We start from the raw sequence: 23406 nt of genomic DNA, 5'->3' as shown, positions 1-23406 counted from the left end.
TTTTTTTTTTTTTTTTGAGACAGAGTCTTGCTCTGTCGCCAGGGTGGAGTGCAGTGGCACGGTCTTGGCTCACTGCAACCTCTACCTCCCGGGCTCAAGCGATTCTCCTGTCTCAGCCTACTGAGTAGCTGGGACTATAGGCATGCACCACCATGCCCAGCTAATTTTTGTATTTTTGGTAGAGACAAGATTTCACCATGTTGGCCAGGATGGTCTCAATCTCTTGCCGCCATGGTTTGCCCGCCTCGGCCTCCCAAAGTGCTGGGATTACAGGCATGAGCCACCACGCCCGGCCTAATTTTGCTTTTTAAAAGTTCTATATTCTTAAATGTTTATATACACTGAAAAGAAACTGAAAGAAAATATAGTAAAAATGTTTTAAATAATGTTTAAAATGTTTTAAATCTGAGTAGCGGGATTATGGATGTTTTCTATAGTACATATGCATTTTTTTTTAATCAAGGGAAACAAACAAACACAGGGGTAGGGTCCTTCGCTGTGTCATCTCCTGGACCACACTGTCCCTTATGCAACCCCCCCTGGCAGTACACTGGGTGTGGCCAAAGAGGACTGGGGGCACTACACACTCTTTGTAACAGAAAAGCTGGGCTGGCCTCCTGGCCATTTTTAATAGGAAATGTTACACCACAGACTTCAGTAAATCTGTCCTACTTTAGTTTGAGAGGTTAGTTTTAAATAACGTATATCCCAAGAGCTACGCAGTTTTGATGGGCTTGCTTCAGCTTCAAACCATTGAATTTTCTCTACACTTATTTGGAAGCCATTTTTGGAAAGTTACCATTTCATATACAGTTGAGATGGTGAAATGAATATCCTCCACACATTTCATCCTATAGCCAAATGGTGATATTAGGAAATGTATGCACATTGATTCTTTAAGCTCTTAAATTTTTATGACATTCGTTGAGACTTCCTAGCAGGCTGTTGAATCCAGGTTTCCCTCATGAAGCTTCTTTGATGCATTATCGATGTTCTGCTCTGGAATTTTTCTTTGTTCCCAGTGTGTCTGTGGAGAGAAGCTTGCATTGGAAAAAGGAACTGTTGAAAAAAAAACCTGCGTGTCGGTTATTTCAGAAATTTGTTTACCACATCGTATGCCATTGGCTTGGATATACATTGTGAAATAGCCTTTGTTTCTTGCTATTTTGTGCTAAAACTGTTTCCCTGTGAGTAACTAGGGTTGTAAAGAAAGGCTAATAAAGGGTAGATGCTCCCTCTAGGGAAGGGAAAAGGTAACTTATTCTCTTGTGTAACCTACACATCTAAAGTAAGACATATGGTGTCTTACGTGGGCAGCAACTTAGTACTGTCTGAGGGCCCAGGTGGGCATTGCCCTTGGATGAGTGTTTATGCAGAAGTCTGTATAAATAATCGGATGGGATTCAAAGACAGTAACCTCAGAAAAGCTGAACGAGTTACCCTGGGGGCTGGGAAGGGACTGTTCAGTCAGAGAGAAAAGGGATTCAAAAAAACATGTACAAGTTGTGGCATGGCCAAGCATTCACCGCTGCAGACTCTTGCCCTTCCATCCAGGACGTAGTGATGGAAAATGTCTTGGTTAAAGACAGAAAACGTCACAGTACTAGAAAAGCCCAGATAGAATCCGTGTCCATTAAGAAGAGTGAGGCAGATCCATGTCTTCTGAAATGGGCTGACCAGCATGCCTTCTTTTTTAAACCTTTTTTTTTTTTTTTAAATGAGACTCACCAACGTTCATAAGGGAGACCTTTGAAAACTCAAATTTGAAGGACTTCTGTAGAATATAAAGTCCTGCAGTGACATGTGATTGAAAAATGTAAGCGAACCCTAGGCCCCCCAGAAAGAGAGGGCACAGGCTGTGGAAGTGTGTCCGGAGCTGTTTCCTGCCAGTGGGTTTGTGGTCTCGCTGACTTGAAGAATGAAGCCATGGACCTTAGTGGTAAGTGTTGCAGCTCTTAAAGGTGGCACAGACCCAAAGAGTGAGCAGTAGCAAGGTTTATTGTGAAGAATAAAAGGACAAAGCTTCCACAGCGTGGAAGGGGGCACAAGCGGGTTGCCATGGCTGCTGGCTGGGGTGGCCAGCTTTTATTCCCTTTTTGTCCCCACCTATGTTCCGTTTTTGTCCTATCAGAATGCCCTTTTTTCAATCCTCCCTGCGATTGGCTACTTTTAGGATCCTGCTGATTGGTGCGTTTTACACCAGAGTGCTGATTGGTGCATTTTACAGAGCACTGATTGGTGCGTTTTTACAGAGCGCTCATTGATGCATTTTACAATCCTCTTGCTAGCTACAGAGTGCTGATTGGTGCGTTTTTACAACCCTCTTGTAAGAAAATTTCTCCAAGTCCCCACTGGACCCAGGAAGTCCAGCTGGCCTCACCTCTTAGCAAGACTAGCAGAGAGCTGGGATGAGCAGTGTGCTGGCTCAGGCACAGCTCAGTGACTGGTGAGCACCAAGCTTCAAATGATTGCGTGGAGCTGTGTGCTGTAGGCCTTGGGAGTACTCACAATCAGATCTGCAGATTCAAATCCACGCACACCAAGCAACAACATGTGCACCATACCACTGACCCAGCCACACAGCTGCCCAGAATGGATAGCACTGGCATGAATACACAAGCACAAAGCGTGGAGGTGATGAGAGTGTCTAGTGTGTGTTATAGCTGCAGCCAGCCCGTGAGGGCAGAACAGATGCACTTATAGACGCCATAGAGGGAGGGGAAAGGGGGAATAATTCACAGATTCTGCATTTCTAAATCTTAATATTTGCTTTCCAAAGCTCATTGTTTCTGCAAGGCTACAGTCTAATTGGAGACCTCAGCACAGGAAAATGTCTGCTATATCAGGGGGCCAGCTACCCTTCCCCCACCCCCACCGCCACACACAGGACAGAGCAGATAGAGGACGGGAGAACAGGACTCTGTGTCAGGCGCTGCACTCATTTCTAAAATGGAAGTAAAGTTCCTGTCTTTCCAGGGTATTGTGAGACATGAGTGGACCTGAGACAGGAGTGTGCCCATAGGGCTGGCATGTGGTCAGTGGACAGCTGCTACATGACTGAGTTCTCAGCCCGTGCCTGCACCAACCGCATAAACCTTACAACACGGTCTGTGGGTGCTGCTCTTTACCCCTTCTTTATCTCCATCCCTGACCCCCTCCAGGCCAGAGTGCATAGTCTAATGATTAGCCAAGGAAATCAGAGACTCAGATTCGCTCTCTCCCCCACCTCACACATGGGCCACAGCAGATGCTTCAGATGGATCGTATCAAATGGAAGTAAGGATCGGGGTATTTCACTGGGCCTAGATTGGTGAGAACAGCTGTAGATGTTTCATGGAAGCCCTGAGAGCAGCTCTCTCTAATCCAGATCTGTGATTCTTTGTCTTGCCTGTTGATTACATTACCAAGGGAGTGTCTGGAACTCCTGATGCTCACTGAAATCAGTGACTCTGGGGGTAGGATCCAGGCATCAGTATTTTTAAGCATCCCGGGAGTATTTTGACCTCACAGGGTTCAGGCTGAACTTGAGTCCTGACCGTTGGGAAACTGTGGTGTCTGCCTGGATGAGCACCAGCTTGACAATTACACGTCCAAGCCTTAGCTTGAAGAAAGATGGGCAGGCATTTTATCAGATGTATCACTGATGCATAATGTTGATAACAAGCTGATTTGGAGGCAGAGCAGTTTGGCTAAGCTAATTGTATGAAATATTAACTGGTGTACAGGAAGACTGGTAGAAAAAGAAAACAGACAAAGAGAAGGTTTTAGCTGTGATGGCAGCTTTCATTTCTCCCCTTTTCTAGTCACCAATATAATGTGCGACTTGTAATTTATAGGGAAGGAGAATGACTCCTGTGATCTCCTGTTTCTATAAGGAGGGACCTTCAGTGACTTTATAAAAATAAGCACCTGTCTTATTCTGCAGTTGCTTTCTAGCTAATTTTGGTCCCTTTTCTTTTGCCAGTTGCCAGAGGCTCCACCCTCTGAGGAGGAAGAACAGGAAGCCTGGGTGAATGCCTTGCTTGGAAGAATATTTTGGGACTTCTTAGGAGAGAAATACTGGTCTGATCTGGTGTCTAAGAAGATCCAAATGAAACTCAGCAAAATAAAGGTATCACTTTCCACACAAGAGGCTCCTAATCCTCTATACTTCTTCATTTCTGGAAGTTTTGTACCCTTATGTCCTAAGTGAAAAATAACTTGGTTCAAGCATATAACATATGAGGGTAGTAAGTTCTCAAACAGCACATCTGACCTTGACCACAGACTGACCTTATGATTAACTGGGGGCTTAGTGAACATTAATGTTTACTCATTTTCTTGTGGTGCCCTCGTTGTTATCCACTCTAGGTGATAATCCAGAATTTGGTTTGGGAAAATGTGAGCTCTTGTAACCAATTTGTGTTATATAATTGTTATTTTTATGTTGGAAAAGAACTTAAATTGTACATCCAGAGCCCACCCAGCCCCACAGCAGTCTAGGCCACATGGTATATCCTCTGAGGAAAATAAAGATTACTTAAGGCCTCTTAGTATACTCACTGAAGAAAACATGAGACTACTTAAGGCCTCTTAGTAAACTGACTGAGGAAAATACCAGACTACATAAGCCCTCTTTCCCAGGCTGTGCTCCCTCTCAAGCTGGGAAAGTTAGCACTGCACTTTAAGTGTGTCTGTGTTTGACCTTTACTTTTTGGCCAGATGGTACTTTATTTTGGGCTCTCTTTGCTGAAGAAACACTCTGGTGCTAATCCAGGCCCAGTTGGAAGTGAGTTTGAACTGTGTAAGTATGGCTGTCATTAAATGACTCATTTGCCAACCAGGAGACCTTATTGAGAATCTTGAGGTTCTTTTAAACTAAGTTTTTGACCCAATGAAGACCCAGCCAAGGAAGAGTCACTTTGGATCCCAAATCCTCACCAAACACTGTCAGTAGCTTAAGTCAGTAGCTCTGAAGTTGTATGGATCAGAGATATTTTTGAGAAGCAGAAACCTATGAGATCCTTTCACTAGAAAAACACGTTGACACAAAATTTTGCCCATTATCTCAGAAAGTTCAAGGACGCTAGACTAAGAAACAGTGAACTATGATAAACTAGATTAGAAGGAAAATATGGGCATAGAGGAGCTTCAGGTTGATTTCTGTTGTTCTTTTGAGTAAAGAACAGAGCTTTTCCTGCCTCGTCAAACTCTGGCTGCTGTCTGTGGGCCAGTGTCCCTTCTTCCCCAGCTCCTGAGAAAGAGGAAGGAGGGGCTGCCCTCTGAGCCAGAAGGGTAGATTTCAAGGCAGATTTTGGGGGAGGGCTCTGTTGACAAGTGTCAGCCTGTTTGTGTTCCTGAGGTAGTTTGAGGGTTGAACGTGCTTCTGCTAGCCAGTTCCATAGCAGGAGACAACAGGTAGCAGTAACCCTCTGTGTTGGGAGATGCAGTGTCAGTAGCCAATCTAGAGCTCACTCAGCCTCTCCGCGTTTTTGGAAATGATGGAGGGCTTGAGTTCCAGGTGAAGGCATATGGGTAGGGCTGGCCCTGCTCTTTTCCCAGAGTCTATCTCGAGCCCTTCCCTAAGCAAGAGGGGCCCTTCCCTGAGCAGGAGGGCTGCAGTTCCTGGCAGTGTGCAAAAAGAAAGGAGGACATACTTGAACTCCAGATGGGATGCTGCTCCCCTGCTACAAGCATTCCAAAACCAACTTGAGCCAGGAGTGCTGGTGCACACCTATAGTCCCAGAAACTTGGGTTGCTGAGGCGAGAGGATGACTTGAACCCAGGAGTTCTGAGCTATGATCGCACCACCAAACTCCAGCCTGGGTGACAGAGCAAGACTCCCATCTGTAAAAACAACAGCAGCAACAACAAAACCAAACTGGTTTGAGAGGTCCCACCCTTCTCTCTTGAGCTGGAAGTCCACAGAGCCTCTGCCCTGTTTGTGAAGGTGCCCCCCTCATCCTGGAGAAAGTTGAGGGAAAGACTGTTTTCATTTTCTCCTGTTGATTATCATGGAGGCGTTTGTAGTTCACAGACTTAAACTTCCTTTTGTTTTTTGAGGTCAGAAGTACTAAAAGGTTAGAGTGGAGAAGTGTGGCCTAGATGCAGCAGTGCCAGAGGCTAGAGGTGGGCAGTGAGTTCCATCCATGCCCTCCACCCCCTCCTGATCTGCTTCACTGTGAAGTGCCTGCAGACCAGAGGAGCCCCTGGTAACAGAAGAAACAGGAAAGCAGAAGGATATTACCAAATTCTGAAGCTGTCACCACCCCTACCAAAAGAACTGATTGCCACCAAATATCCAAGTACCCCTGGGAGGAACTAAGCCTTAAGCCTAGTAGTGAGTGGGTATTGGTTAATAGCCAGTCAAGAGCCAAAATGGGGATAGGGAAGTGGTGTCTAGAGGAGCGTGAGCTTTCCCCTGTGACACAGATCTCCCCGATCCCCTGGTTCCCTGGAAGGCCTGACATGGAGAACTCTTTGCTGGCCTTGCCCTCAATCCTGTGGCTCAGTGTCAGACTGACATTCCCATAGAAACACCGTTGGATGTCCAGGCATGGTAGCTCATGCCTGTAATCCAGCACTTCAGGAGGCCGAAGTGGAGGAAATCTTGAGCCCAGTAGTTTGAGACTAGACTAGGCAACATAGCGAGACCCTATCTCTACAAAAAATAAAAAAATTATCCAGGCGTGATAGTGGCATGTGCCTATAGTCCCAGCTACTCAGAAGGCTGAGGTGGGAGGATTGCTTCACCCCAAGAGGTTGTGGCTACAGTGAGCCATGATTGCACCACTGCACTCCAGCCCAAGTGACAGAGCAAAATCCTGTTTCAAAAAAAAAGAAAAGAAACACTGTTGGAGGTAACAGTATTCCCTGGCTCTCCCTTGGAAGTCTCTCTAACTTGGCATGCTCCCTGAAGCACGGCATTTGAATGACAACAGTGGACAAAAAGGACAGGGCAAGTGTGCAAGACTTTGGTTACATTCTTGGCCAAGTAGCATTTTGTAGGTTGATAGGCCAACACCACTTACAACATTAATGCTTTGGAAAAAGGTTTTCCAAATATAGCAAACACCAATTCAAAACTACGCCTTTGAACACTGTCTCTACTCACATTTTGTTCATCATAGACATTATAACCTCTTTAACGTAACCCTTTCCCCCAACAAAAAATCACAGATGACATTCTATCAGAGATTACATTCTATCAGAGATTACATTCCATCAGAGATTACATTCTCTGATTGGTGAATCCTGAAAGTTTATGTTTCTCTGCAGAGAAACAGCTGAAGAGGTCCAGCCAAGTTAGGTATTAAATCCATGCCTGACGAGATGCTACCTCATTTTATGTGGAATATTTAGTTTACATTTAATTTTTAAAAACCTCTTAATTTTATTCTAAATTTTATAAAACTATTGTAACATTCAACTGGAAAAATACTTATGAAAATAACTAAGAGAATTCTGGGAGAAAAAAAAAGGAGAGGGACTTGCCAGATTTAAAAGTATACTGTAAAGCTGAAGTGTATTAGAAAGCTAAAGTAGTCAAGCAGTTTGATACTGGTGGAAATTCGGTACAGACTCCAGTGCAGTGGGAATTTAGTACTTCAAGGTGGCGGAACAGATTAGTAGGGCAAGTGTTCGTTGCTGAATAAATAGGTTGAGATTGCTGACCAACCATTTGGGGGAAAAATTAAGCTAGATCCCTAATTTACATCTTACACTAAAATTATGAATAGAATAAATATTTTTAAGAAATACATATACATCCACAAATGCAAGCAGAGAAAATATAGATGAATTAATTCTATAAGCTTGAGATGAAGTAGGAATTTTTAAGCATGATGCCAGTATTCTTACGTTATTTCCTGTAGAATAAATTCCTACGGATAGATTTGGGCGTATTAGTCAGGGTCCCAGCAGGAAGCAGATGGCACACTCAGATAAGTAACTCTGGGGCGAGTTTGCTGAAGGAAATATTTATAAAGGTGTGGGCAGATGGAGAAAAACCCATAGGGAGAGTGCTACACTCCAGAGCTAGCAGAAGTGGGAGCTGTTACTCTCCCTGGAGTGGCAAAGACAAGGAGCAGTTTCCAGAACTTGGGCAGGGCAGCTGTGTGGAGAGGCTGCCTGTGTTACAGGAGCTGTGGCCTTTGGTAGATCGGGGGGACAAATGCCCAACAACACTCTTCTCCGTGTGCCTCCCCATCCACTGCCCGTTGGTGTATCCCATGGCCATGCCCAACCAGAAGCTGGAGGGTAAGGGAGACCGTTGGCACAGTTCACACCGACCAACCACTGGGGGTAGTGTGTAGATCTGGCAGGGCAAACAGAAAATGTCCAGCATGAGGTCAAAGGACGTGCTATTTTTCTTTTTTTTTTTTTTTGAGACAGAGTCTCACTCTGTCACCCAGGCTGGAGTACAGTGGCACGATCTCAGCTCACTGCAACCTCCGCCTCTCGGGTTCAAGCAATTCTCCTGCCTTGGCCTCCTGAGTAGCTGGGACTGCAGGTGCATGCCACCACACCCGGCTAATTTTTTGTATTTTTAGTAGAGATGGGGTTTCACCGTGTTAGCCAGGATGGTCTCAATCTCTTGACCTCATGATCCGCCTGCCTCGGCTTCCCAAAGTGCTGGGATTACAGGCATGAGCCACCATGCTCGGCCAGGATGTGCTGTTTTTCAAGGATTTTCATACAGGTGTAAGTTTGCCTATCGGAAATGTAGCAATTTCTTTTCTTTTCTTTTTTTTTTTTTTTTTTGGACACAGTCTCGCTCTGTTGTCCAGGCTAGAGTGCAGTGGTGCAACCTCTGCCCCCAGGTTCAAGTGATCCTCCCACCTCAGCCTCTCTGACTAGCTGGGACTACAAGTGCATGTCACCACGCCTGGCTGATTTTTGTATTTTTTGGTAGAGACGGGGTTTCACCATGTTGGCCAGGCTGGTCTTGAATTCCTGACCTCAACTGATCTGCCCACCTTGGCCTCTCAAAGTGCTGGGATTACAGACATGAGCCACTGTACCTGGCCTTGTGGTAGCAGTTTCTTACTCCCCACCGAGAATCTGAGAGAGGTCTGTTTTCCCTTACGTCAGCAAATGTAGGGTATTGTTAATGAGCATGACTGGCTTCTTCTCCATAGGTGGTCTCTGCTCAAATGCCACTCCTCAGGGAAGCTGTCCCTGACCTCCTCAGCCAAAACAGCCACCCCCATGTTCCCTCTGCCCATTACCTGCTTGATGTTCTTTGCAGCACTGATCACTCTCTGGAAGTATACTGTCTACATATTTACCTGTTTCTGCCTTTCTATTGTAAACCCGTGAGAGCCAGGCCCTGGCCTGACCTCTTCATGGCTCTGTCTGGACTATGAAGCCTAGTACATGATGTGTGCACATTATGTTTTTGTCACATAAATGGTATGTCCCAAAACCTTGACCACCATCCTCTCCGGAAGCATGTTGACTTCTAACAGCATGTTTTATAGGTTGCTTATGGGTCTCACTCATTGTTTGCTTGTTTCCTCTAGCTCCCCTACTTTATGAATGAACTCACTCTGACGGAACTTGACATGGGCGTGGCTGTGCCAAAAATCCTCCAGGCCTTCAAGCCTTACGTTGATCACCAAGGTAACTCCGAACTGAGCATTCTATGAGTGTTAAAATATATCCTTTGCTGCAGATTCAGTACCATGATGGCTTTGTGTTTGGAGGGTGTTGAGGACTTTTTAAATCATCTGTTTCATGTTGAGTGTCTTTTTGTTCTTACCAATCATGGCCTTAAAACTGATTTGGGGCCGGGCATGGTGGCTCATGCCTGTAATCCCAGCATTTTGGGAGGCCAAGGCAGGATGATCACCTGAGGTCAGGAATTCGAGGCCAGCCTGGCCAACATGGTGAAACACCATTTCTACTAAAAAAGAACAAAAATTAGCCGGGCGTGGTGGCAGGTGCCTGTAATCCCAGCTACCCAGGAGGCTGAGGCCGGAGAATCGCTTGAACCCAGGAGATGGAGGTTGCAGTGAGCCGAGATCGTGCCACTGGACTCCAGCCTGGGTGACTAAAGTGAGACTCTCTCAAAAAAAAAAAAAAAGATTTGGAATAGATCCAAGCTCCCGTCCTAAGTCTTCTAGTCTCTTGGTTATTATAGGGTCTCCTCCAGCCCAATGATGCCCACATGCCAGCTGATGGGGCCTGTGCTTTTGTGGGGGTTGCAGCCCTTGCCAGGGCATGAGGCAGTGGCTGGATTTCACTTCCGCTCACCTCTCATGGTCCTCACAGGCGCAGCTGCCCCAGCCCCAGCCCCAGCCCCTTGCCAGGAGCTGCCTCTCCTCACTTGTGTTCACATCCTTACCTCCCCTGACTTGTAGGTTCCAGATTTTTTGAGTTTCTTGTCTTCTGTCTTTACGTTCTTTGTTACTTCTAGTAGGTGCTCAGTACATGTTTGAGAAATGAAGACATACAGTATATTCAAAGGCAATATTTTGAGAGTAGGGCTCCCTGCTGGAGGAAAGGTCTCAGATTTGAGTTTTTAAACATGTCACTAACACATTATTTATGTCTGCTTTTGTGAGTGGGGGGTTAAAGAGCTGATCAGATTGTAGACAGTTTGCGTAAAATGATGATGATGATGATGATGTGAAGATTTGTATCTCTTATGTCACATAAACCATAAATATGGTTTTAAAAGGATCTTGACAGGGAAAATTTAGTACACAGGAGTTTGGTAAAAAAGGAATGAGCCAGGTAGGCCAGAATAGCCCATTAGCATGCAGAGAGAATTCTCACTGATGTTTTTACTGTAGCCTCCCTTGGCAAGTAAGCCTCTTTCCACTTCAACCATATTTACATTTTTCCTAAAATGGCTTAGGAACAAGGTAGGAGAAAAAATAATTATAGCTTTTCAAGAGAGTGATAGTTGTTTTGAAGTAAATGTTTTATAAAATTTGTAGAGTATGGAAGCTACTTTTCTCTCTGGCTGTATCAGATGGTTCTTGAATTGTGTTTAGTGAAATCAGTTTTTCTGCTGTTGTATTTGATGTAAATATGAAGAGATTTTTCTAGCACTATAGTTAGCAGCTCTAGCGTATCTCTCCAGCAGTATTTCAGCTGACAACCCATCCAGGTTTTTAGCATTATGTCAATTTCAGAAAGATAGACCAGGGTAGTATTTGCACATCCAGAGAAGTCCATCTAATTCTTGCATGTTGAGCTCACCTGTAACGCCTCAATTATGTCTACACCTTGATGAATCTGGGTGTGTCTAGGTTTGGGTTCACTGAAAGTAAAAGTAGAAAACATTTCAATTCTTGGCAAATGGCTTAACTAGAGTGTTTTTAACCCCATGCAAAATTGTAAAAGATGCATTGGCTGAGCGCGATGGCTCATGCCTGCAATCCTAGCACTTTGAAAGACCGAGGCAGGTGGATCACTTGAGGCCAGGAGTTCGAGACCAGCCTGGCCAACATGGTGAAACCCCGTCTCTACTAAAAATACAAAAGTCAGCCGGGCATGGTGGTACATGCCTGTAATCCCAGCGACTTAGGAGGCTGAGGCACAAGAATAGCTTGAACCCAGGAGGCAGAGGTTGCAATGAGCCGAGATTGTGCCACTGCACTCCAGCCTGGGTAACAGAGCAAGACTCTGTCTTTAAAAAAAGAAAGAAAGAAAATAACAGAGCTTTAGAAATAAGATGAAGATGTAACCTTGGGCCCTAGTGTCATCCTGGTCTGTAATCCCAGCTACTCGGGAGTCTGAGGCCTGGGCACCAGAGCGAGACTGTCTCAAAAAAAAAAAAAATCATGTATGTGTTCACTGCATAGCTAGCTAGCATCTTCACTCCATCAGTGTACAACTGCTACGTTTCTTCCTCTAACTCAGGTGGCCTCTCTATTCCGTTTTGCTCTTTGCCTCTTTAGAAATGTATAACAAGCTGGTGGATGATCAGCTAACACAAACCTCATGAGAGGCTTAAAGAAAGTGAATAATAAGTGTGCATGCTCTTTTTTCTAATGTGTTAGCAGCCTCTTATCTCAGGACTATCCTTTGCTGAATTTATAGAAATTTCCAAGGAGAGGGGAGCAGGGCCACAACCAGGCCCCTGTGGCTTTGAACTCTGCAGCCCCTCAGGGCAGCTTGGTCAGGCTTTGAGTAAAATTCACCAAACACCTAAGTGTCCAGCTTCTTAACTGTTCTTCTAGAGCAGGAGCTATGGTGAGACATTTCACTATATAGGTCAAAGCTTTGCCAGTTTTTAATCCATTTGAGGCTATTTAACTCCTTTCAGGGTATGTTTTTAGAGATTTGCCCCGAAACAATAAAGACATAAAGCCAGTAGGGTTTTCAAAGTCCACAAATGATACGTGTATGATGATAAAACAGAAATGACCATGAAAGAAATAAGCATTTTGGCCGGGCGTTGTGGCTCACGCCTGTAATCCCAGCACTTTGGGAGGCCGAGGCGGGCGGATCACGAGGTCAGGAGATCAAGACCATCCTGATTAACACAGTGAAACCCCGTCTCTACTAAAAATACAAAAAATTAGCCGGGCATGGTGGCAGGCGCCTGTAGTCCCAGCTCCTCGGGAGGCTGAGGCAGGAGAATGGCCTGAACCCAGGAGGTGGAGCTTGCAGTGAGCCGAGTTCACGCCACTGCACTCCAGCCTGGGTGATAGAGCAAGACTCTGTCTCAAAAAAAAAAAAAAAGAAAAAGAAAAAGAAATAAGCATTTTGGATTCCAGTGCTCTAAGGGGGAATCTTTCCTTTTAGTGAAATTTGAATCTGGGTGACAAGCAAACTGACTCTGAAAAAGCAGAGCTCACCTTCCAGGGAAATGCGACCCAGGTGAAGGAGGCCTTCACAGCTCTAAGGAGCACCACCTCCTATGGGATCCCCTCACGTTCTTTTTAAAAATATTTCCTGACTTGTGCTTGTTTGTTGGAGGCACATGCTCAGAAGGGATATTTTGGACCCAGCTGGTTGGATTATCCCGTCCTAGGGATGCTCTTCTTGAGGCAAGAGGTAGCACTGGTTTTGAGCACCAGCTCTGGACCCCTGACTGCCTGGTCCACAGCACCATGGCCTCAAGCAAGCCCCTGAACCTCTTCACTTCCTCATCTGTCAAATAGGGATTCTTTTTTTTTTTTTGAGATGGAGTTTCACTCTTGTCGTCCAGGCTGGAGTGCCATGGCACGATCTCAACTCACTGCAACCTCCATCTCCTGGGTTCAAGCGATTCTTCTGTCTCAGCCTCCCAAGTAGTGGGGATTACAGGCACCTACCACCATGACTGGCTAATTTTTATATTTTTTAGTAGAGAGGGGGTTTCTCCAGGTTGGCCAGGCTGGTCTTGAACTCCTGACCTCAGCTGATCCACCCACCTCAGCCTCTCAAAGTGCTGAGATTACAGGCATGAGCCACTGCGTCCGGTTCAAATAGGGATTCTTACAGCACCTACTCCATAAGCTTGTCGTGAGGATTAAATGAGTCAATACAAAAAAGGCACTAGAACAGCATCTGGAGCAAGGAGGAGCTCTATGAGTGCCAACTAAGAATTGTTATTATCATGGCTGCCTGGATGCTGCTGTTAGGGCGTTTAGCATGGAGGTGGCCATAGTGTCCAGTTGACCATCCTACAGATCAAAGCTGGCAGATCCTACTAGGATAAACAGGAAAAACAAAACAAAACAAAACACACAAAAAAACAGCATTCTTAGCTTTCATGGCCTTGCTGCTGTGAGAAGTAAAGTCTGTGGTTCTTCTGAATGAAATAGCACATGATGGCCATGTTGGCTTGTCCCTGTTCCAACACACACAACCTGTCTCAAGTGAAGTGAATGAGGTTAAATGACCACCTTTCCCAGAGCAGCCTCACTTCCCACCAAAGGCAGATGGCTGGACGATAGACAAGCTCCGTCCCTTAGAAACTGACTGTGCTCCTCCTGCCTCAGCTCTGACGCCTCCTCACTCCACACACACCCTGGAACTAGCCCCTCTACCTGCGGGATATATATGGATTTCCTTTCTTTCCTTTAGGCCACACAGCAAAGTCCAGAAACCTGTGTATGTTACCCTTCCCCTACCAGACTGGCCTCCTCTACCCAGCCTTCATCCCTACCCTGGGCTGCCGCCTCCAGGGCCTGCCACTCAGCCAAACTCTTTCCAGTTATTTTATTAACTCCATTAGGGTAATGTTTGTTCATTCATTCAACAAATACTCATTGTGGGAAAATTGGAAATATTCAGGAAAGGCCAAAAGGAAAATATTACCCGTCATCCCGCCATTCAGAGAGAACCAGGGTTACCTTTTTAGTACATGTTTGGTGTATGCTCTCCAAATCTTTTTTCTTATGGCTAAACATTTAGAAAACATGGCTCTTTTTCAAAACCCTTGAAGAATTGGGCAGACTTGAAAGGGCAGTCAGCTTTGCCTTACTCTCCCCTGCCATGTTTGTATGAGCCAAAGCCCAGAGGGGGGTGACTTGCCCAGTTCAGCAGCAGCCTCACACTTCCAGCCTGTTCCATGGAGTCTAGGCCTGGTCAAAGGCTGCCCATGAGCACTGGCTGTACAGCCAGGTCACCTGTGTTTTGGGTCCTGCTCATACACCATTCAGCGGTACAACTGTGGGGAAGCCACTAACCACTCTATACCTCAGTTTCCCCATCTTTCAAGTGCTGGTGGCAGTGCTGCCCGCCTCGTTTGGGAGTGGTAGAGATGCAGTGTTACATGTAAAGCACTCGGAGCATGTGGCACATAGTAAGCATCAGCATTAGCTGCTGCCCTCCGGCCACTTTGTTAGTATTAATAAAATCATCCTGAAGAGGCTGGGTGGGGGCTGCTTCTGTCAGTAGGTTTTTATCTTCTGTGCCTGACACCAGCGGTTTCAGAACAGGTGTCCACAGGTGTGTCAGCAGGGTCAGAATGAGCCAAGGATGCAGACCACAACCCCTCAGGCTTAGATGAATTCATTTCGTCTTCGGGATGTTTGCAGCATGAATCTAAAACTGAAAATAGCCACTGAGTGTCCACATAGACAGAGGACCCTATTGGGTTTTGCCTTGTTTCAGGATACCCAAATAACAGCCCAAATTTAGACTGAATACATAGATTCTATGGAAATATTACCATGTCCCACAGAAATAGAAACCTTGTCTGTCTCCAGAGTTGCCCTTAGTCATCTGGACTGATGTTGCAGACCTTAACCTCTGTGCCTGGTGCCTTCACGTCCAGTGTTCCAGACTGGATCCTACTAGGATCCACTACCTACGTGCCTGGTGCCTTCACATCCAGTGTTGGGACTGATGCTACTTTGCCATCTGAGTAATAACAGAAAACTGGAGCCAGAGCCAGTCATGACTTGCCCACTCCTCCTGCCACACCTGCTTCAAGAGCGACATTAGAGGGCAGCTACAGCCACTGGGGCTGCCTGGGCCTGAGCACCAAGGCAGGGCCATACTCTAGTGCACGAGGCTGATAGGAGTGGCTCCGACCAGATCGTGCTGCGGGAAGAAAAACACTTAGTGTGGAAAGGGCTTAGTGTGGGAAGGGGAAATCATACCTCTTGTGGAACATGCGTTGGGTGGGGGACAGGGGAGCCTGATTTGCAGCTTGTCAACCTTGAAGGGGTGGAGCTCTATTTCAGAGGACAGTTACAGGTAGATAAAGCTAAAAATGATGTCTGTCATCAAAGACACATCCACACACAAGGAACTGCTAATTTTCTGTAGTATCTGAATGAGCGATATGGCACTGGTCTCTTTGCCAGGAGCACAACAGTAACTAGTGTGTTTTTCCCAGAGCTGAATAACTCCAACATCTGTTCTTGATAATATGTTATCAAACGTTCCATTTTAAGAAGTTTTGTTCTTTGGATGCCAAATATTGACTTTCATAGTGAAATCAGCTATTAATAGTTACAGGTAGAAGGAAATGGAGGAGAAAATAATGTGAGGACCAAGCTCAGGTGTGCAGGGTTTTGGTTCCCTTAACTACTCCCAAGCAGCAGGTGCCCTGTCAAGCCTACTCCAGTGAGACAGATGCCTAAATAGTAATAAAACAGTGAACCGCTGTGTGAGATTATTAGATTCACCTGGCCATAGGAGGCCTGAGGCCATGGGGTCTGTTAACTAGAAAACCAGGCTGAAGGCAGAAGAGCATCTTGTAGTTGTGGCCACTCCTTGTCTGTGGGGACAAATGCAAAGGCATTTTATGATATCATCTGGCATCATGGTCTGAGCTGCACCAGCTGGCCTAGGCCACTTTGATTTTCCTTCAGACATACACTTCCTGAGGGCAGGGGTTCATCTCAGTGCTTTTGGCTGATATCGTACATTAAGAATGCATACACGCTTTTTGGTGGAATAAGCTGTAATTTTTGGCACAGTGTCTCTGCATAGTGGTGGTGGTAGTAATTGATCCTGCCCCCATGAAACTGAAGAGTGGAAAAACAGCATCTGAGCCCCTTCCAGGTCCTTGTACACATACTAAGTCTTATTTCATTGTCACTCGTGTTGTTGCATGAAGTGCCAGGGTTTTGTTTTGTTTTGTTTTTCTTCTTATGAGACAGAGGCTAGAGTGCAGTACAGCGATTGTGGCTCACTGCACCTCCGCCTCCCAGGCTCAAGCCATTCTCATGCCTCAGCGTCCCTAGCAGCTGGGACTACAGGTGTGCACCACCATGCCTAGCTAATTTGTGTAGTTTTAGTAGAGACAAGGTTTCACCATGATGGCCAGGCTGGTCTTGAACTCCTGGCCTCAAGTGATCCGCCTGCCTCAGCCTCCCAAAGTGCTGGGATTACAGGCGCAAGCCACTGTACCCAGCCTGAAGTGCCAGTTTTATAGGGGCCCGTTAATAATTGGGTGCCACTGGTTACCACTGGACAACCTCTCAACATGATGTGGAAGAGACCTTTCGTATGCATGCCTCCCGCCCCCTTTCCCAGAGAACCTCTCAGGACTGCCTGCCTTACTCCTGTTTAAAGGCATCCAAAATTGTCCCGCTCCTCAATTTCTGGTTTTGTTCTTGAGCACCAGCCAGGGCACATGGTTATAGAAAGTATTTTCAGTGAAATGCCTATAGCTAAGTCTTACCATTTGTCAAGAGTACAAAAGAAAGGGCCGTGTAACTGCATTCCTCTAGATTAAGTAGCATTTAGCTGGGTTACAGGGGAAGATGCTGCTCATGGGGTCGAGTGTGTCCCCGTGTGCTCATTGTTGCCACGTTAGTCCCCAGGGGGAGACGACCTTTCTAGTAACTGTTAATTTCATCTTGCAGTCTTGCAAGGCAGGGGCCTCCTGACTCACCCGCCACATAACCAGCTGGTCTTTGCTCCAAGTTTTGGGAGTTGCCCGCGTCTCCAGGTTTTCAGGTCAAGTTCTGCCTGCTGAGTCATTGTTACAAAAGCACATTTTTCTTACACTTAATGCTAAAGTAGTCTTCTTACCCTCATCGGAATGCAAGCACCTCATATTGGAGTCATTTGTTGGAATATTTATTTACCATTCATGTCTGCTTTTAAAAGTTCTTAAACCATTCCCAGGCCAGGTGCGGTGGCTCACACCTCCCAAAGTAATCCCAGCACTTTGGGAGGCCAAGGCAGGCGGATCACTTGAGCTCAGGAGTTTGAAATCATCCTGGGCAACGTGGCAAAACCCCATCTCTACCAAAAATGAAATATATATATATATTAGCCGGGCATGGTGGCGCATCCCTGTGGTCCCAGCTACTCGGGAGGCTGTGGTGGGAGGATCACTTGAGCCTGGGAGGCGGAGGTTGCAGTGAGCCAAGATCTTACCAGGTGGCACTCACCCAGCCTGGGTGGAGAGTGAGACCCCATCTCGGGGAAGAAAAAAGTTCTTAAAGCATTCTTGACTCCTTCATATTTTTATGAGTGCCAGGGCTGAGCAGGGCCCTGTGGGTGGGTCTCATGAGGCATATTCAGTGTTTAAAACAGACCACTCCCCCAGGCAGAGGCTCAGTCAGATGCCCAAGTCTCATCCTCAAATATCAGGCTCCGTGGCTTCCCAGTACAGTCTCTTCCCTGGCAACAGCAGCAAGGGAGACTGGAGCAAGAAGTAAGGGTGGGCTGGTGAAGGCAGAAAAAGGGAGGCTGCCTGGTCAGACTGTGCCAGGTGCCAGGGTGTACACAGCCCTCCCTGGAAGAGGCAGTATAGGTCTCCTTGGTGCAGACGAGGGGACTGATGCCACAGAAGTGAAGAAACTTCCAGTGAAACGTAAGCCCCAATCTATGTGACTGGGCTCCTTGCTCTTCCCTGGGCCTTCCTCCAGCCCCCCAGCTCCTGGCAGGGACACTGGACCACACATCATTGGGTGGAATGTCCCCGTGACTGGGGCGTGAGCCAGCAGTTTACCAAGCCTAAATCCATATCTCTTCATTTAAAAAACAGACTAGCAAAACTTTCCATTTTGTAAGAAGTATAATTCTGGTGCCTTTAATATGTCAGTTTGCAAAGGCAATGCATACTATTAATATTTATTGGAAACTTGACTAGAATTTTCAAAAGAAACTATTATGTTTGGATGTATATAGTAACTAGGTAGTTTGAATCTATTAATTCTCAAAGCTGGAAATACTATACAACAATAAATATCTTCTTGTTTTTTTACATTGAGTTTAAATCTATTAATATTAGCCTTTTGCTGTAATCCCCTTTCTCCTGAAGTGCTTAAAAACTAAATTCCTTTATTAAAGCAGATATACCCTTTATTTCCAGTAATAGTACCTTTGAAGAGCAAGCTAATTAATTCTTTTTAACTGCTTAATGTAAACAAGAAATACAGCAGTTTTGTGAGTGTTGCTACAAAGAAGATAATCACAGTTGATCTCCATATCACTTAATTAAACCAGGTCATTCATGGAAAATAATTACCTTCAATTATGGTAAAAAGAATTTGTTGAACACAAAATGGAAATCATCCTGCCTTTAGTGAGGAATGACGCTGTTAGTGCTGGTTGGGGTTAAGCAGTGCTTTTATCTGAGGTGGTGGCTGTGTAGGGGATGGGCTGTTTACTGTAATAGCTTGAAAACAACACTGTATGTGAACAGTGGTTTTAGATTAATTTCCTTTTAGATGTTGTCATTTGTCATGTGAGGATCTATAAAAGTTTATTAACATTTAAACACCCACTTAAAGGATCACATTTTGATAGAAAGTCCATGAGGTCTTCTGGAGCCCTGAGTCTGAAAAATCACAGAAAAATACTTGACAAATCATAGAATCCTCAAGTAGAAGAGGGTCATGAGATAAACCCTGTTTGCATTTTAAACCGTTGATCAGCGGCCATCCCAGTAAAATTCCATGAAGCTACAAACCTTTTAGATATGATCTCATTGGCGTAATATCTTTCCTAAGGAGCTGATTTTTAGCTTAAGGTACAAAGTAATTACCCAGTTGTATCTGGATAATCCTGGGAATTGAAAGTTAATTCTTTGGTTCCCATTTGTCACTCTTCCTGTTAAATCTGAGCCAATTTCTATGTCCCACTCCCAATACTGGAGAATTTTAAGAAAGAGTGGTTCTTATATGTGTCTTTAAAGAACAACCCAGCTTACAGTGAAGTCTTAGCACTTCCCTTCTGCCTCATAACTGGCTGGGCATCAGCATGCCTTGTCCTGGCTTTGCCCTAGGTCAAGCCATTTTCTTCTGCTGGGCATATATCTTCTTACTAAATACAAGGAGATTTTAGAAGCCAGAGCATGGGACCCTTCCAGTGCTGACTTGTGCACTGAATTCCCCAGGACTGTGTTAATGGGTCCTGAGATGCTGGCTGTTTACCAGGGGCTCGATCTATTCCATGACCTTTTCTCATGTGTGTCGATGACATAGTGCACGCTCAGTCCTCTTCTCACCTAGATTAGTAGACAGACGATACATGGACTTTCAATATGGTGCCTACTTAGATATTTTTAAATGTAAGTTTTTATACTGTCATTTATAGTCATGTGTTTTTTTGGGGGAAAAAAACCTTCTGTTTTTTCACCATTTCTCCAGGACTCTGGATTGATTTGGAAATGTCCTACAATGGGTCCTTTCTGATGACTCTCGAGACCAAAATGAATTTGACCAAACTAGGTAAAGAGCCTCTTGTTGAAGCCCTGAAGGTTGGAGAAATTGGCAAAGAAGGGTAAGGGGCTATATATGAATTTACTAAATCAATCCTGGGACACCAGCCTCTCCCTCCAGCCTTTGAGAAGCAGGTTTGATGTGTAGGGGCCCCTGGATGTTGAGTGAGCTTCTGTGTAAGTGCTCCTGGACCAGAGCGTTACAGGGAATGGTTTCCTAGTCTCATCCCCAGCGGCCTGTGACTTCCCAACCCAGCTCAGCTGTGACAGTGCCTTTGACCTCAGTGCTGGTGGTGGTACACATGGAATTGGTTACCCAGAAAGCATCACTGACTCAGACAAGCAGGGCAGACTCATCCGAGCAATAAAATGATCCTCGAATGGAATCATTAAGATCCTTCCGGTCATAAACAGCAATATGTGGAGCAGGCTGAATCTACCTGCTTTAATCACAAAGTCAGAATTACTTATAATTAGATGATTGATTTTGTAGCACAGAGGGTGCTCCTAAAGTGTTTTGAGAAGCATTTTCCCTAAATAATACAAAGTTGACTTGCCTAGTAAATCCCTTTCTTTGTAGATAGCATATCTACTGCCTAGGGTTTGTCTGATTTAGTAAATATTCCAAAATTGTGAGGTAATTCATGAAGCTTAATTTTTTTTCCTTCTTAAATGCGTAGACTAGATAAGCTGGAACTTTTACATCCTGCTCTCCTTAAAAATGACTGCTCTGACTATAAATTTAAATTATATTATTGTTTTTACCATATTAAAAATGTTGACTAGAGGCTGCTTCTCACATCTTTAGCCCTTTGCATAGAATCAACAGTATGATGACACGAAAATGTCACAAGGAGCTACCTCCTCGGGGTCTAAATATAAGATACTGGCTCTTAGACTTTTGCTTGGTTCTGGTACTGACCTAATGCTTATATTCATGCTTGCGGTAATAGCAGATTGGAGAGCTGGGTTATACATTTGAGAATATTCTTTTACTTAGATTATTCTGATTTATGCAAGTTACTTAATGAAATGTTTCTATTTTTAATAATTGGAGAATTTTACCAGCTATATGCAATCTAACCTGTGTCTGTGCTATTTTCCTTTCATTTTTCTATTTGTTAAAATATGTTTGGATTCGGCAATCTGTGGATTTATATTTTCTGGTGAGTGTGGTATTTATCAACTCTCCACATAGCATTTCATACCCTGTAACTTCTGAGTCTTGTTTGATCCCATGTGAAACCATGAGGAAACCTGTCTTTTCATCACGTTCTTGGACATAAAGGCACAGTTCGTGAGCCTGAGAGAACCCAGACCAGGAGTAGTTAAGAGGCTTTCCTGACAGGGAAAGTCTTACAGACTTCCCCAATTTGAATTGCTGGAGTCCTGATCTAGTCAGACTCAATTCCTGGTCCTGCTGTCCCCACCCCACCCCCACGCATAGCCGAGCACAGTAAACCCAGCTCATGACGACAGAGTTGCAGTACCGGCTGCCTAGAACATGAAGCACCTGAGGCAGAAGCAGTCTTGAAAATGAGTTCTAATAAAAAGGGAGTGTGGCGGAGCAACCTCGGGCAGATGTGTTTGTGCAAGGAGCCCTTTCTAGAAACAGCCCCATGTAGGCACAGAGGTGCAGGGACTCCATTGCAAAGGGGGTCTTGGGCACCAGGGGTGGCAACCAGGCCGGTCCCTGATGTGCGTGCCACATAGGCGTCCACATTCACTGCTATTCCTGCAGCCCTCATGGCCTAGTTTCAAGTTCATAAACTCTGGCCGATCAGAGGATGGACGTGTTTCTGGAAAGCTGTGCTTCTCTAGACTGAGTGAAAAAAAAAATCCTCTGCTTTAGGAATGTGATGGTATTATATTTCACTTATATTTCTAAAGTACTTTTTTTTTTTTCTTTGAGAGTCTGTTATAAAATGTTTTGCTTCTTCCTGTGAGGGTGTTAAATTATATGTTGATGTGTAATTGGCTGTCATTTGGTTTTAAAAGTAAGGAGGAGTACAATCCAAAAGCACTTCATTTGGGAGAAAAGGGTGGAAAAATGGACCCTTACCCCTTTTTTTCAGAAAGAATCCCTTCGGGAACCTGAGAGCACTGGGTGCTTCTTTCTGAAAATGCTTCCACATACACCATTTGGCTCACAGTTTCTAGGAGCATTGTGAACCTCTGAAAGCCCATCCGTGGTTAAGAACCTAATCCCAGAAGTGATTCCAGAATTCACTTCACTTCCTCAGTCGTGAGGTTTATGGAATCACCATGGGGCTTAGTAGCAGAGAAGGGACAGGAGTCAGCATATGTAGTAGGTGTTTGAAGCGCGTGATCTTTGGAACTGACATCTTCCTTAATATTAAACCTCCAAAGCGCAGAACGTCTGAAGAATTGGCCAGCAGCAGCCCTTTCCTCCAGGCCCTCCCTTCAGCCTGTGGCCGCCTGTCCAGGGCCTCACTCCACATCAGGGTCTGCTTCCTGGTGTCCTGCCTGGCAGGGCCTCGGCTTCGTCTCACTGCTTTTTTCAGTCCCTGTTCAAGTGTGCAAATCATTGTGCTCTTGCGGAGTCTCTGAGGAGATGCTGCTCAACCTGTGAGATGTCCTCCTTACTGGTAGGAAGTTTGTTCACCTTTAGTTAGCACCCTGAGGGTGAGACTGAGATTGAAACCTGTGTAGCTTTGCCCTAGCAAAGTCTCTTCCCTTTGAAATGTATGTCTGCTGTATTTTCGTGGGCATTTTTCCTTTAGTCTTTTCATTTCCCAAATAGTCCTTTGGTCGCACACTGCAGGTAACATAACTTTTGGGCAGTACGGCATTCAGATGGCATTGAGATAGTGAGCTGAGCAGCATCTACTTTAGGAACTGCCCTGCAGAGGGCCAGAATGAGTTAGTAAAGGGAGCGCTCTGCCTCTTGGGTGGCCTTTAAGTGAAAAGTGGCATGGGAATGAAGTGTTTCCTATAAGGCACTTGGCCTCTTACTGCTCCACCACTGCAGTCTGGGCCCTTTGTACAAGTCCCCAAGTCAGAAGTTGGCCCCATCTGACCCCTTTTGGGTCACTAGTCCACATCTACCCCAAACTACCCTTCTGCCCCCAGGCCCCTGGTGTTCTAGGCACTGAGTGCTTGCAGTTTACACTGTGACTGTCTAGTTTGTGGGTGTGTATGCACATGTGTGCCTGTGGCAGGTGTATGGAACTGATTTTCTCAAAAGAAAATTAGTACATTCTTGAGTGTGGTCCCCCTCAAAGCAAACATCTCACAGGCCTTCTTAATTTAATTATGCATCCTTCATTGAAAGCATTTTGGGGGCTGCTTTTTACAATTGCCTCCAGAGTCCGTGACATTCTTTTAGC

The 23406-nt window shown here is 45.3% G+C and overlaps 1 protein-coding gene across 2 annotated transcripts in view; it reads left to right on the top strand.

The window, feature by feature from the left end:
- TEX2 (testis expressed 2) overlaps nucleotides 1-23406 on the top strand; it is a 118758-nt gene that overhangs the window by 84926 nt on the left and 10426 nt on the right. For both annotated transcript variants that reach the window (XM_025361527.1, XM_025361528.1), the window contains exons 6-8: nucleotides 3965-4111; nucleotides 9504-9603; nucleotides 19986-20118. In XM_025361527.1, the coding sequence (XP_025217312.1) occupies nucleotides 3965-4111; nucleotides 9504-9603; nucleotides 19986-20118 (380 nt within the window). The remainder of the gene's footprint in view (nucleotides 1-3964; nucleotides 4112-9503; nucleotides 9604-19985; nucleotides 20119-23406) is intronic.

Source organism: Theropithecus gelada, chromosome 16 (assembly GCF_003255815.1).
Source record: "Theropithecus gelada isolate Dixy chromosome 16, Tgel_1.0, whole genome shotgun sequence".
NCBI classification, from domain to species: domain Eukaryota; kingdom Metazoa; phylum Chordata; class Mammalia; order Primates; family Cercopithecidae; genus Theropithecus; species Theropithecus gelada.
The sequence above is the reverse complement of the archived record's forward strand: the minus strand, read 5'-3'. Positions and strand labels throughout refer to the sequence as shown.